Source organism: Austrofundulus limnaeus, unplaced genomic scaffold (genome assembly GCF_001266775.1).
Source record: "Austrofundulus limnaeus strain Quisiro unplaced genomic scaffold, Austrofundulus_limnaeus-1.0 Scaffold122, whole genome shotgun sequence".
Taxonomy (NCBI): Eukaryota; Metazoa; Chordata; class Actinopteri; order Cyprinodontiformes; family Rivulidae; genus Austrofundulus; species Austrofundulus limnaeus.
In genome coordinates this window covers 543,595-559,456 of record NW_013952524.1, presented here as the reverse complement: position 1 = coordinate 559,456, position 15,862 = coordinate 543,595, and the positions used below count along the sequence as shown (strand labels likewise).

The 15,862-nt window shown below is 39.5% G+C and overlaps 2 protein-coding genes across 2 annotated transcripts; both read left to right on the top strand.

Annotated features, from left to right (window-relative positions):
• The first annotated feature begins 5,763 nt into the window (after window positions 1–5,763).
• On the top strand, window positions 5,764–7,044 carry pglyrp5 (peptidoglycan recognition protein 5). Its single transcript, XM_014015015.1, has 4 exons — window positions 5,764–6,104; window positions 6,194–6,389; window positions 6,476–6,594; window positions 6,687–7,044. The coding sequence occupies exons 1-4, from the start codon at window positions 6,092–6,094 to the stop codon at window positions 6,860–6,862; spliced, it is 504 nt and encodes a 167-aa protein (XP_013870469.1). The 5' UTR covers window positions 5,764–6,091; the 3' UTR covers window positions 6,863–7,044.
• Window positions 7,045–10,547: 3,503 nt separating this feature from the next.
• Window positions 10,548–12,484, top strand: foxg1c (forkhead box G1c). Its single transcript, XM_014015014.1, has one exon. It carries the CDS (start codon window positions 10,737–10,739, stop codon window positions 12,135–12,137), a length of 1,401 nt encoding a protein of 466 aa, XP_013870468.1. The 5' UTR covers window positions 10,548–10,736; the 3' UTR covers window positions 12,138–12,484.
• The last annotated feature ends 3,378 nt before the right edge of the window (window positions 12,485–15,862 follow it).

Sequence of the window (15,862 nt, the reverse complement as noted above, 5' to 3'; positions counted from 1 at the left end):
TCCTAGAGCTGCCATTGTAATCACTATTGTGATTTGTTTCCCATCTAAGTCATCTCAACTTTGACATACTTCTCCTCCTGCATACTTTGTCCTAGAGCTGCCATTGTAATCACTATTGTGATTTGTTTCCCATCTAAGTCATCTCAACTTTGACATACTTCTCCTCCTGCATACTTTGTCCTAGAGCTGCCATTGTAATCACTATTGTGATTTGTTTCCCATCTAAGTCATCTCAACTTTGACATACTTCTCCTCCTGCATACTTTGTCCTAGAGCTGCCATTGTAATTTATATCTGTAAAGCTCCTGTGCCAAATGATGGCTATGCCTTTTGGTGCCTGTAAAACTTATAGTTTATGAAATATTAATGTTTAATGAATCATAATGACAGTCAATGGAGCCTTTTATTGGTCCAATACTGCCCCCTGCTATACTCAACTTGGACCACTGCACCATAGTTTAATATTTCATCTCAGTAGTTCAGTGTTTGCAGTACTAATATGATTGTGTTTTGATGTTTTACTATAATATTGTCTTAATACTGTTCTATTTTTGTAATATGCTGTTTAGTGTCAATAATTGTATTGGCAAGGTAAACTCTTTCTGCATACATACAATCCAAGCCCTGGGATTGTCCTCTACCATAGCTCCTATTGTCTCATGGTTAACACTGTGGGATTTCATTCAGGAGATCAGGGTTCAATCCCAGCTATGAACAAACTGCTTCAGTAAAACTACATAATTTCAATTTGTTATATTGTCACACAATTACCCTAATTACAAACACCTTCTGACTTGGCAGGTGTTTGACTGATAATAATTAGAAAATACATTTGAACTTGGTCACACTTCATTCTGCAAGACCAATGCTGCAGGCAAAGCCATGCTGCAATGCACACTTGTTTTTGCATCGTAAAAACCTATGTCTAGTCAGTGTGCATTGCATTGGCAATGCACACTATTTTGATTCGTTTCCCATCCAAGGCATCTCCACTTTGGCACGCTTCTCCTCCTGCATACTTTGTCCTAGAGCTGCCATTGTAATTTATATCTGTAAAGCTCCTGTGCCAAATGATGGCTATGCCTTTTGGTGCCTGTACGACTTATAGTTTTTGAAAAATTAATGTTTAATAATTTATAATGAGAGTCAGTGGAGCCTTGTATTGGTCCAATACTGCCCCCTGCTGTATCTACTCAGTACTGAACCATAGTTTAATAATATTTCATCTCAATAGTTCAGTGGTTACAATACTAATATGATTGTATTTTGATGTTTTACTATAATATTGTCCTAATATTGCTCTATTGCTGTAATATATTGCAGTTTGATGTCAACAATCACATTGGCAATGTGGCCTCTTTCTGCACACATACAAACCAACACCTGACATTGCCCTCTGCCACAGCTCCAATAGTCTCATGGTTAGTGCCATGAACTTTCATGTAGAAGATCACAGGTTGAAACCCAGCTAAAACAACTTTAACAAAAAATCTCTTCAAACTTCGTATTGTTACAAAATTACCTTAATTATAAACACCTGCTGACTTGACAGGCACAAGCTGGTATAGAAAACTTATTAGAATTTGGTCACAGTTCATTCTGCAAGTCCACTGCTGCAGGCAAAGCCATGCTGCAAAGACATGCTACATGGCAATGCAAAGTTGTTTTTACATCGTAAAAACCAATGTCTAGTCAGCATACATTGCCAATGCAATGCACACTATTGTGATTCGTTTCCCATCCAAGTCATCTCCACTTTGGCATGCTTCTCCTCCTACATGCTTTGTCCTACAGCTGTCATTGTAATTTCTATCTGAAAAGGTCCTGTGCCAAATGATTGCTATGCCTTTTGGTACCTGTACAACTTGTAGTTTTTGAAATATTAATGTTTAAACTTTTTTCCAAATTCATATAATGAGTCAATGGGGTCTTGTAATGGTCCAATACTGCCCCCAGCTGTACTCAACTTGGTACTGCACCATAGTTTTTTTTTTATATTTCATCTCAATAGTTCAGTATTTACAATATTAATATGATTGTATTTTGATGTTTTACTATATCATTGTCTTAATATTGCTCTATTGTTGTAATATTATGCAGTTTAGTGTCAATAATTGTATTGGCAATGTGGCTTCTTTCTGCACACATAGAAACCAACCCCTGGCACCACACCCTGCCACAGCTCCAACAGTCTAGTAGTCTATGTCATGGTCTTTTGTGTGGGAGATCAGGGTTCAAAACCCAGCTAATGCAAGTTTAACAAAAAATCTCTTCAAACTTCAAATTGTCACACATTTACCTTAATTACAAACACCTGCTGATGTGACAGGCACAAGCAAAAACACATTTGAACTTGGTCAAAGTTCATTCTGCAAGTCCAGTGCTGCAGGCAAAGCCATGCTGCAATGACATGCTACAAGGCAATGCACACTTGTTTTTACATGATAAAAACCCATGTCTAGTTCAAGACTGTATTTCCAATTCTGTGGTTAGATGTGTGCCATTTTGTACCAGAAACAAAAAAAACTAAATATTTCACCCAACTCGATGTGCTGCCAAAACACCACAAACTGACCTTAAGACAGGTTTAACTGAACAGACGTTGAAACAATCACAAAATTTCATCAGCTCTTTTTTTTCTCAGAAACTGAAATTGTGTTAATGATATAGGTTTAAACGCTTATTTCCATACTCCCGATTTTAAAAAAGTGATTTCAAGTCTTTGCTGAGGGCTAAACCAATAAAGTGAACATGATCATTTTAAAGATAAAAATAGAATAATCTGCTATTTGATACTGTTTAAATTTTTTACAGTGTTTTTTACTGATATGGTTTGTAGTATCAGTATTTAACACATTAAGCCAGCAACGAACTTATAGAAAGCTGGAAGATGTAAACAAAAAACAAAGACAGCATGCCTGTAGTCAAGGTGCAGCCACAGTGACAGGCCAATATATCATTTTACCTGTATGCAGAATTATTTTTACACTGTACCTTAAAATCCAAGCCTGTTATCAAAAAAATGTAACTTAACTGTTCAAATCAAGGACACCATACGTTAAGGCCCTGTCACACTAGACAACTTATACCAACTTATGAAATATTTTTTGTCTAAATTGCTAATAAAAGTGATATATTTGATCAATTTGTTAGCATTACAGTGTGTACACGCCAAAAATAAGCTTCCTGTTGATTTTTTGAATTCCATCTTCAACATAGATGTCTAAAATTTTCATAAGTTGGCATAAGTTGTCTAAAACGTCATAGTGACAGGGTCTTTAGCACTGCTGGTTGTTTCGGCAAAACAAGAACTCCTTCTTAAAGAGTTAACGTGGCTCATAAAGAAAGTCAGCATTACCGTGAACTGCTAAACAGCTCAAACCTTGAATTCAGCAGGAATGGAGAAAGATTCCACTGACAAATCTGTAAATATTTGTATCGTTACAAACCAAATCTCACTGATGAACTAGAATAAAGGAATGACTTGGGAAAAACCGGGCTTAACCTGTAGATACGCCCTTCATACGCCACAGTAGAAAGGCACCTCATACCGCAGCTCTGACTCGTTCAGACGTCACACTCTCATCTTTCACCTGCCTTAATCTTACATTTAAGAAAGCTTTCCTGAACTTCAGTGTCACCTCCCTGTTTTCTATCCATCTTGTTGTTTTTTTTTTCTATTAGTTGTGGTCTGCACAAACAACATTTAAAGGTAAGTACTTAAAGAGGTGGAAATCAAACGAACCACCATTGATCCCATGTGAGCCCGGTCTGGCTTMCCACCCCACCATGCCAGAGGCAACCCAGGTCTGTCCACAAGAGTGGCAGGGKTGGTCTTTTCCACCTGGCACCGCCACAGGAACAGACGCAAACACACTCCACAAACTGATTTGCAATTGGTGGTGATGTGGGAGTGGAGCTGGGCTCTGAAGGCAGCATCAAAGAGGAGGATGCTGTCAAAGGTGGATGGAGTCCTGGACAATGGGCTACAGGTTGTTCCTACCATCAAACTCTGTAACTCATTTCTAAAACCTGGTTTTAGGTCATCTGTCGCTTTACTCCATTTATTCAATCTGCATTTGATTTTAATGGTGATATACTCAAATGTGCAACATCTCATAACATGACCTCATCTTATAACATCTTTTTTCAGACAATTGTAGGCTATGTATTTATATTTTGTTTTTACTTGAACGGTTGCAGCTGTRATAACTGAACTGTGGTTCTACAGAAATGAGATTCATTTCTGACGTTGGTGGCACCGCTGCAGACACAAACGTTCACGCTCAGGTGGAAATGACAACCAACACAGKAGACGGTAAACTTGTAGTTCAGTCCATGTCAGTCGTTGAGATGAGGCGTTGAAAAGAGTTTATTATTGGTATCTGACTGGCAGAAGCAGATGCCATGGGTTTGTTTAATAACTGGTACAAACACATCAATCATCCAATGGTGTGCTCAGTTTTGGGCTATACTTTCACAACATGTGGGTCACGCTTATCCTTCAAATACAAAAAATCAAAGAAAACATCTTGATTCTTAAAAAATATGCATAATACACATGATTTTACACATTTTGTCTCATAACTGGCATATTTTCTTCAAAGGGGAACTCTTTAATAAAATTAACTCTCTGGTCTTTGGTTATTAAAACAACATAATTTAAACTTTGACTCTTCATCTCTCTTTGATAGAAATTCAAAATAATCTAGAGAAACAGTCTCTGTTGTTAGCTGTTGTAACAACGCTCTGTTTACATGCAGACATTCCCCTTTGACWTCACTTCCTGTTTCTTCACATGCAAAAATCTCAACAACTGTTCATCTCAGCAGCGTGAAATTTGTTTTGCAATATTTTATCAATGTTATCTTTCCAAAAATACATTCATGTTTAATACAAAAAAATGATGTCACAGGCACTGTAAATACCCAATGATTCCAACGTAAAGGACCACTGAGACATCTGGACGTTATGGATTCTCTTTTATCCAAAACTTGGTAAGTCCCTCCATGTTCTTCAATTCTGTAGTTGGAGACGTGTTGATTCTTATTCTGGGGGCTTTATCAATTCTGGAGTGGGTGGAGCTAAAGATCACAGATTAATCTCATTCCTCTCCCACCTGAGGGTTATGGGTAATCGATGACTAATTTAATAATCGATTAATCGTTTTCTTTTTCTTTTTTTTTTTGTTCTTTACTTTGTTTTTCTCTCCAAACTGYTTTGACACCTTCCACTGCCACATCTGCCTTTCTGTCCTTGACACACATGCACAGTAGTGGTAACTGGGGTAGGCCGTGGACGTCACAAGACATTATACAGACAGGCTCTGGTATCATGGCTACCCAGCAACGGAGCTCAAAAGTGTGGGATCATTTTAAGAAAATGAAAGAGAAACCTGAACAATATCTGCAGAGCAGAACTTGCCTTCCACAGCAATTATTTTTAGTTAGCATATAGCTAAAATCTAACGATGGTTATATAATAGCAGCTGCATTCTGGCGTGATAAGCTGTATGTTTTATATTCAATTAACATATGATCCAATTAGTCGACTAATCGACAAAATGATCGGTGATTAATCGATTATAAAAATAATTGTTTCTGGCAGCCCTAGTTATGGTTTTAAGTTTTCAAGTGTGTTGCTACAAAAGTCCAAATTGGTTTTATTTTCTAAATTACAGTGAGACAGATTTGTTGCTGTTTTGTTGTTAGGGATAGATTTTGTTGTGTAGTTTTGTAATCATATAATTTACCCACAAGCCTACATTCATCCCCTGTGACAAAGTCATGCCTGATCTGTGGTAAAGAAAAAAWAACCTGCTCCAGTTTTTCAAACCCTGTGCGCACATAGAAAGACTCAGTTCCACTTCCTTATTTTTTCAAGCATGTATATTCCTAACAGCTGATTGGGCAACACAAGCCAGCCCGACCAGTCGGAAAATAACTTGTTTTCATGAACACACACGCACAAACGATAAAGAACACGGAAGGTGTACTTTCCACAACCACTCCCTCCTGAACTCATTCTGATAAGGGAGGTGCTCAGTCTGCAGCAGTGCAGTCTCCACAAGCAGCAGCAGCTGAGTGCCCTCATGAAGCAGACAGGTAGGACACTATCATTTAGGCTTTTTTTATTCTATAAGAACAACTTGTGCTTCAACAAGTGTTTTTTTTTTCCTTTGTCTGCTTTTCAGTGAACATAGTTTCCAGAGAGCAGTGGGGAGCGGCCCCTCCTAAACAAAAGGAGACCCTGAGAGGCCCGGCTCAGAGGGTTGTGATCCACCACACTGCCTTCCAAAGCTGCAGAGGTCTGGCAGAGTGTAAGGAAGGAGTTCTCCACATCCAGAGGTTCCACATGAATGACAGAGACTTTGATGACATTGGTTATAAGTGAGCATCTGTTTTGTTTCAATTGCTCAGACTATATGTTTTTGAGTTGTTTTTGTAAACGTGTTCCTTTGTGATCATTATTTCAGTTTTCTTGTTGGTGGAGACGGCCTTGTGTTTGAGGGACGTGGCTGGGGTGTGGTGGGAGCTCATACCAAAGGTCACAATCGTGACACCCTGGGCATTGCCTTCATGGGAAATTATACCAGTGAGCACTTTTTTTGTCAGGTTACATTAACTTGTATTAGCCTCAGAATGAAACAGGAGAGGTTTGACTGATTTCTTTTTGTTATATTTCAGATGACACGCCAAGCAAAGATGCACTACAATCAGTCAAACAGCTGCTGATCTCTGGAGTTTCCCTAGGCTTTTTACAACCACAGTTTGTCCTGTTTGGACACCGAGATTTAGGAAACACGATATGCCCGGGAGAAAACCTTTACGCTGCACTGCCACAGCTGAGGAGCACAACGTAAAGCTCAATGATGAGAGACTTACTTTACAATCAGCTGCAGCCTTCACCATGTTTTTACTGAACAATGTGGGTGTGTGATGAAGAAACTCCTAAATTAAACACTAACAATCAAGGGTGCAACGATACAGAAAATTCACGATTCGGTTCGATTCGATACTTAAGTCTCACGGTTCGATATTTTTCCATACAAAAAAGAGAAATTTCCATGTCCCTTTTAACTTGTAATTTATTTAAATTAACTATGAACATTTATTTAACCTCAAAAGTACAGTTTTTAAATTAAATGTTGCTGAAACAGCAAGTTTCTCAGTGGATCTGTGCTCAAAAATGCAGCCTTGGTGGAGTAGTCGAACACAGATCCACTGATCCTTCAACACAGAGCATCTTCAGAAGACAAGCTGATAAAGTAAATTTTAAAAATCTGTATTGTTCGATACAAGTGTGTATTGAACTTAAAGCTCTGTTCGATATGGTTCGAAATGGGTACATTTATTGTTGCACCCCTACTAACAAACCAATTTATTGCCTTTTATTATGTCAACTTGGATTTCCTGGAGAGTTTGACTCCAGCATGATGGCTCTGTGTCAACAGAGGGAGACAAAACACAGGAAGAGCCCAACAAGTTCTACACGTCTGCAGTAAACTGTGAACTAAAGCAGGAAAATTCTACATTGAATCTAAAGTAACTGACATTAAATGTGTTTTGTTACTTGATTTTCATCTTAGAATCTGTTTACAATATGAGCCTCTTTTATGTAACGGAAACTTTTTGTATATAAATTAAAGACTTGTGAATATAATTTTGTGTTCTGATGTTGTTTTGAATTTCTTTCGAATAAAAACTATGTTCTGTGCAATTAAGAGGGGTTTTTTTGTAGTTTAGAAACCCTATAAACTACCTCCTTAAATCAACTGATTAGTTTTGAAAAGTGGGGTTCGTTTGAAAAGTTATTTGTTTTCATTTCTAAACCATCTCATTTAAGAGAAATAATTCATTCTTACTAAATTGATGAGCAAACAAAATAAGGCCCAAATCAACACAAATTTGAAAGCACTTATGTAATTCCCAAACCTTTCAGCTTTTGACCCACAGATACCAGCAGAGACMTGTGCTCCCATTTATTTTGGGGTGATAAACCTTTATACAGTATCGTGTCAAAGCAACAATATTCATTATGCTACTTTTATAAATTGTTATGTATATTAACCACACGCATTGTAACAACTGAGGAAAAAGTAATGTTAGTTCTTTTTAAATAGAATTATTTTGCAAGTATTTAAAAAAAATGTTTTCAAGACCCCAACTCATTGTTTCAGGACCCATATTAAAGTCCTGACTCTAACTTTTGGAATCACTACTTTAGTCAGTTCTACATTACTGTTAATCTGACAGAAACGTAAGGATATTTCTGCAGAATAAGAAGCTACATGGGTAGCGAGACACAAATAACGGTGGCGCCTCCAGACATTGTTTAACAGGGGAGCTGTGTATGGACCACTGAAAGTTGTGGGCTGGCACCAAGCATAAAACTCCAGGAAATTTGTTATGTTGTTGTCACGTAGGTTATTTTAAAAATACAGCAATAAAGKAATTAGAGAATCACATTCCGATATGCATTGTACTACTTTAATTTTTATTTAGTTAAAATGATTTATTAAGAAAAAGACTCACACAGCTTATTGAAGCTTGTTCTCTCCTGAGTTTATATTTATAAAAAAAAAACATATAACCTTCTGAGACCCATGCATCCTGGGACACTAGATTGTTTTTCCAGGAGAACTAAATTTTATGTTTCATTTTATTTATAACTTTAAAAATGCATATTTATATTTTCAGCTTTTGAATGCTAAAAAACAATGTTTGATTTTTTTAATGGGTATGAGGTTCCACTAATCACCTTGGGGAAAACAAAGATGCACACAAAGCAAAACCTTGTGACTCTCAGAGGTTTTCAACGCTGTTCCTGCACTGTGCTGCATGTTTTTAGCTGTTTACCTGCTTCAACACACCTGAGTCTGACTGGATTAATGAGTGATTGACAGGCTTCTGAAAAAACTTATTCTGAGCTGTTTTAATTATTTGAATCAGGAGTGCTGAAGCAGGGAAGCAGTTAAAGCATTCAGGACGGTGGGTCAAGACGAACAGGGCTGAAGACTTCTGCTCAAGAGATTGAAACTCTTTGACCAGGAGGGGGCAAAACGGGGGTGGGGGGGCCTCTTTTATTTATTTATTTATTTATTTATCTATTTATTTTTGAGGTGGCTCCCTGGCCCCATTTCGGTGGCAGCCCTAAATAGTAAATTGTGTAAATAACAGTTTGAAGCTAAACTAATGTTTGCACTGTTTGAAAAATTATGAGATTGGGATTGTTTTTGGAACAGAACAGCTCTGCTCAGCTGTTGTCAATTCAGTCAGAATTAAAGTGAATTTCTCCGAATTGAGGCGCTGTCTACAGCAGGTAAGATACTGATCATGATTTTTATAGAACGCACACAAATTCTGAACTATTTCAGTTTTCTCTGGATCACCAACAGTCTGATGATGTTGTTGCAGGAACCCCATTGTTCCTCTAACCATTCAACAACAAAAAAGGACTTGTAATTAAATTATGTTGGGTTTTTTTATGCATCCAAGAGGATTACAAACTCCGAAGCTCCTGCCTTCTTTGCGCAGTGCCAAAAGCATTCCCAACAAGTGCTCACTTGTGCTGCACACAGAGGCCCCGTATCAATGACAGGAGGCAGGAGAAAATTATATGTGTAGTTACGTCATTTCTGACATCTGGCTGTGAACAGCTAAAACGGTGGATGTGAATAATTAAATAATGAATAAATAAATCTGCATCTTGACTAAAAACAAACCTGTGAATTTCTTTACAGAGAGTCAAAAATTGACTGGAATTTATATTTACTGTGAAAAGTAAAAATGGGAAAGTGAAGATCCTAAAATTCTGCATGAAAACCTTGAAGTGAAAATATAAATTAATGCTTTATTTCTGCCATCAAGTAGAATGAAGTACAATTTATTTGTAAAGAGTCCCAGTTAAACCATGGCTTTATAAATATAATTTACTGTAGTTTTCTAGTCTTTGAATTTAATGCTTGAGCTTTGCTGCAAAGAAGTTACGATTGTATTTGTTTTGGTCTTTTTTTGGTTTTCATTTTTAGCCTTTGAAAAGAAAAGAAAAATCCTTGAGATGTTTTGAAAAAAATATCTATTGAAAAGTGTTTTTGCTGTTTTTCTCATTTTGCGCGTCATTCTAGGGTTTGAAAAAGCTCCGCGTGTGTTTGAAAACAAACGAGTTTTATTTATTCATGTTTCAGCACAAACAAAAATCACTAGATTTATAATAATGATGGGCTAATCCAATGTAGATGTCCGCAAATCGTTTTTTTTGCGCGCAAAGGCCTGCATGCTTCCAGCTCCGGGGCCTTTTTGTTTCCTGTCTTGTCAGTGATGCGCCATAAAATCACTACATTGTATTTTATTTGTTTATGGTGACACTGCGCGCAAAGTGTAACTCGTACAGAATGTTTTTTTTTTGACAGTTTGCACATTAATCCTTGATGTTTAGATTAATGGTGCGCAGATGAGAGGTAGAAGACAAATGAGAGGAAGGTGAGGCCAGCCCGGGGGGGAAAGCAGCACCTTTAAGGGCAGCTTGGGTTTCGAATGCGTTATAATTGCACCCGAAGAGTTCACTGATCAGTCATGCAGACTGACAGCAGCCTTGTTTTCCTGCAGGTTTGAGCGTCTTCTTCAGCGCGGGTTTTCCGTTGCAACAATTTGAAACTGATGCTGAAACTCTTCATAAACAAGTAATTTACGCGCACAGGTTTGTTCTGCTTTAAATGGCTACAAATTGCGCGTCAGATGACCCGTTTGCAGAGATCTAGAGGCGCTTCGGAGGCCCGAGCTGCTGTGATCATGCGCAATTGCTGGCGCGCTCTTTGGTCAGTGCGTCCTCGGCTCGTCACCACTTTGGATCAGCGCATCCCTGCCGTGCGCGCTCAGTCACGCGCTCCCCAAGCCCCGCAGGACAGAGACACGGCTCCACGGGTGGGAGAGATGGAGGACTTGAAAGCTCCGAAGCGACTCTTCCACAAGTCTTCCTCCTTCAGCATCAGCAGCCTGCTGTGGAGACGAGAGGCGGTGATGGCCGAGCAGGAGCCCGCTCCTTCTCCGTCCCGCAAAGCGCGCTGCTGCTCCTCCTCCTCCTCCGCCTTCGCCCAGGAGAAAGCCGGTCCGGAGGAGAAGTTCGGCAACTCAAAGCAGGCCGCCAGATTGGAGGAGAACAGGGGAGCATCGAAGAAAACAGGGGGAGCAGCAGAGGAAGGCGTCAAAGCCGAGAAGCCTCCTTTTAGTTACAACGCGCTCATCATGATGGCGATCCGCCAGAGTCCGGAGCGCAGGCTCACACTCAACGGCATCTACGAGTTCATCATGAGCAACTTCCCCTACTACCGYCAGAACAGGCAAGGCTGGCAGAACTCCATCAGGCACAACCTGAGTCTGAACAAGTGTTTCGTGAAGGTGCCGCGCCACTACGACGACCCGGGGAAGGGCAACTACTGGATGCTGGACCCCTGCAGTGATGATGTCTTCATAGGCGGCACCTCCGGGAAGCTGCGGCGCAGAGCCTCCGCCGCCAGCTCCAGGACCAAACTCGGTCTGAAGAGGGGAGGGGGTCGTCTGATGCCCGCCAACGCCAGCGTGACCTTAGCCGGGGCGAGCTCGTTTTACTGGCCGGTGCCGCCGTTCCTGCCTCTCCAACCTCCGGTGCGCACGCAGCACCTGGGCGCGGGGGCTTACCTGAGCGCCCAGCCTCGCTTCTCCAACCACGCTGCCTCGGTGGTCTCGCAGCGAGCCCGGCTGAGCGCAGCAGCAGCAGCAGAGGCGGAGCGGCTCGTGCACACGCGCCAGGAGATGTCCTACATCGAAGTAAGCTGCGCGCAGACGCGCCGCCATCAGATCGGCGCGTCCTGCGCCGCCGCCGCCGCCGCCTTCTCTCCATCCATMCCCGCGTGCGCCCTGCCGCTGTCCGACCCCTTTAACATGCTCTCCGGACAGGCCAGCTACTTTTACTCGCACCAAATACCGTGCGCCGCCACATTCAGCGCGTGCCCAGAGGAGTGCGCCCCTTCCAAGGCGTCAGCGGGACACCTTTTATCCAAGTGCGCACACTCGGAGGTCGGAGGATGCTGTGGAGACTTTCCAAACTACTGCTCTCAGATCGGTTTGAGCCCCTCTTTGTCTTGGAATATAGACAAATAGATAATCTGTAATTAGATTGTAATTAAAAGGAAGTCCAGAATAATTAAAAAGGCCAAAACCTCTTCAGAGATGAGTCAAATATACATTATTGTGTTGTRTAGATCAGAAATGAGGATTTTGCATCTTGTGAAGTGTCGTGAAATTTGTGAATAAAAAAAAAGTCAAATGATGCATAAATACTTGACCTGTTCCTCACTGCTTTCCCCCCAAATATTAATATCTCATAAGTAAGGATGTTTTAAATAGGCCAAATGATAATTTCCCTAATTGTAATAATAATCTACACAGCTGTTAAAATTTCTTGTATTTTCATTATTTAAATCTTTTAACTATGAATGTAAAAATAGTTCTCCTCTGCAATGTTTCAGATTAACGGCTTCATTTTTAAAAACATTTCAAAAACGCCTTATTTTGAACACTTCAATTAATTCAAAGAGCTTAAATGGTTTTAAATCCATTTACTGATTGAGTAAACATCAGGGTTAAATGACAGCAAAATAGCTCATTTGCTCCACTTATTGTTTTATATTTCCTTATTGTTGCAACTAAAAAGAAATCACAATCCTATTTTAATTACTTTACATGTAATTAAGCGATAAATAATGCATTTTTAAATCGTGTTTTCTTTGCCCCTCATTAAAGCGTTGCTGTTGTTGATTGTTCTTATTTGGCAGCGGCATTAAATGTTTCACTCTGGAGGTTTGAGCACAGGAATACAGATGGACTGAATTCAACCTTTAGAGGTAGAAGGATGTAGGAGAAATGTGGCCAACGTTTAGTGAAACAGTGATGCAACTTCAGCAGGCAAAAAAAACTTCATGTTCTGCTCTTTGCACATCTCTGTTCAACTTTCCTTCACCTGCTTCTGAAAAACCATAATGATGAAGAAGTAGAAGGAAGGGGGAAAAAAGAGATTAGCGCACCTCTCTTTTCTGGATGGCTGCCTTTTCCTCAAACAAAAGCTCTTTTATGTGAACAGACATCAGCCTGTCACGTCCACAGTCGCCTGTGGTTAAAGCAGACAGGCCTGGATCGAGTAACTTCTCCTGTTGGCAAACTCCCCTTAGATAGATACCAAGATATGTGTTTAATAATGTCAGTGGTGGCATTGTGAGCAACTGTGGTCGTGAAGAGGACAGAGCTGAGATTCAACAAGCTGAGGTGTTTTTGAGCAGGAGGGAAGAAGATGTTCTTGTAAATAAACATGTAGGATTTGTGCTGCCAATCTTTTACTGTTATTTAGGCTAAAAGTGTCGAAACACTCTTACTCTTATTCTGCTCAAAAGAAATGCATCCTTGAAAAAAAAACATGTAACATGTGCAAATAAAAAAACAATAAAGATGAATGGGATTTTGGTGTAAATCGTGAGAGGAAAAAGCCCACTGTTCTTCACAGCAGAAATAAAGTTTGTGTTTTTTATTCAATCACTGATTACATTTTATGATTTTACAGGTTTTTTTTATCTCAAGAATGTTCACCGGTAATTTTAACTACATGTATTTCCCTAAAGTTAGAACTGAAAAGATGGAAATGACAAATACAAATGATGAAATCTTTGATCCAGTGTGTCTCAGCTTTCTCTCATATCCCCTCAGACTGCAGACAGAGAGCACAACCAAGCTTCCCCAGCCTTTAAGCATGCTTTAGCTCACAACTGTCTGCTCAAAACTAGAGGTTAATGTTTTTTTTTACTTATCTTTGACCATCAGAAATTTAGTTTTTAGAATCTTATAGTTTTCGCGCGGCAACTGTTTGAGCCTTATTTTCTGTCTGCCTGTCTTTAACTTGGCAGCCAGGGAGCGACAGACACAGGTGGTGATCATAATAAGTGGCATAATGATAACGGCGGCAGCTGCAACAGTTCTTTTGCTCTTGGTTCTTATTTTACACATCAAATTGTAGGTATCAATTTCAACTTATGTAACACACTGCCTGGCCAGGAAAAAAAAACAAGTCACCACCAAAAATAAAGTTCACACTCTAAAATTTTGTTGGACCCCCTCACTGTGGCATTGTTTCAMTAAGTTTCTGCAACATCACAAGATTTATTTCCATCCACGGTTGCATTGATTTTTCACCAAAATCTTGCATTGATGATGTCTGATCTTCTCCAGCACATCCCAAAGATTCTCAATGGACTCTGTGGAGCCAATYCATGTGTGAAAATGATGTCTCATGCTCTCTGAACCACTCTTTCACAATAAGAGCCCAATGAATCCTGGCATTGTCATCTTGGAACATGGCTGTGCCATCAGAGAAGAAACAATCCATTGATGGAATAACCTGCTCATTCAGTTTATTCAGGTCAGCTGACCTCATTCTTTGAGCACAAACTGGTGCTGAACCTAGACCTGACCAGCTGCAGCAACACAACATCATAGCACTAAATCCAGGTGGACACTTGTTTTTGGCCAGGCAGTGTATTACAAAGTTGATATCAGTGTAGTATAGCTGCATTAGTGCCTTTTGAAAAGAAAATTCTAAAATGTTCAAGTTTTACCCACCTTGCAGATGTTGTGCTAAATGGTGCAAATATAAAATGTTAACTTTAGACTACAGCAAAAGATTACGTTTAGATTAATTRCAGTTTTTCTAAAGTCAACTGGTGTGTGCTTGCATCAAAATGACAAAATCACAAGGTTTGCTCAAGCTTTTTGCACCAGTAGTTTATCTTTTATTTCCATGAAGTTTGTAAGATTAGACGTCAGTTTATAGAAATTGTTTTGACTTGGATTTATAGGTTTGAAATTGTGCCAAAATGCATTAGAATATTTTACTTAATTCCATTTTGCTTTTTCTTCCCCAGCACAGTCAGTTATTTTATTTGAATAAAAAGATAGTTCCCTAACTAATCTTATAACAAAAACTGGTAAATTGGGTACTTATTTTCTTAAAATGGTTCAAATGTTATAAAACTCCATGTTGTTGCTTGCAATCCTTCAAAGAGTCAAAGTCAACTTCTTTTGTAATTTTAATACATAAAAAGAAACAGAGCATTTGGCACCATTGAGATCATGTGGATAAAAATGAATCCTAAAKTTGATCCAAGTTGTTCTGGCACTAAAAGGTCTGCAAATATCATGTTCCTGCCCATCTGATTTAATGGTTGTTGCTCTCTTAATTGGGCAGCAGCAAAGTGTTTTCAGATTAGCAGCAGCACRGTAACGCTGAGCTCATTTTATTCCACAGCGTCTAAAATCCAAGAGTCCTGGCTTGTGTGTGCTGCGTACAGGTAAAGAACTATGCTGTCTGGAAATCAATCCCACACACTCACCTCTCTCAGCAACACACAGGCTGCCATTATCTGCAGCAAGTGATTTCCACAGGTAGATCTGCAACCTTTGGAACGAGGTGGGTGGGTTGTGCACCCATAGGCGTCTGTCTGTCTCTTGCCAGAAAGCCAATCTCTTARTGTCTCGTTGCTGCTGCGTAGCATACATTTCCCTCCCTCTTTAACACACACACACACACCTTTGCTGTGTTAAAACAGCAAAACAAAGACTTAACTGTTTTGTCTGTAGTATTCATGTGGCTGCTTCCTCTGCCTTTTTCATTAAAACTTGTGCTTTTTAGAGCCATACCACAACAAAATATCATTATTACATTTCCAATTTGTAACAGAGTAGCAACAGCAACCAAAAAATTAAAATAAGTAGCACACGGCAATGTAACCTCTAATATTCCTAGATTCACATCAGAATGGGGTAAAAAAAAAAACTTATTC

Bases quoted from the DNA above. Each gene is read 5' to 3' on its own strand.
- pglyrp5 (XM_014015015.1), top strand. The intron at 6,390-6,475 runs GTGAGCATCTGT...TCATTATTTCAG, and splicing joins TTTGATGACATTGGTTATAA to TTTTCTTGTTGGTGGAGACG. The intron at 6,595-6,686 runs GTGAGCACTTTT...GTTATATTTCAG, and splicing joins CTTCATGGGAAATTATACCA to ATGACACGCCAAGCAAAGAT.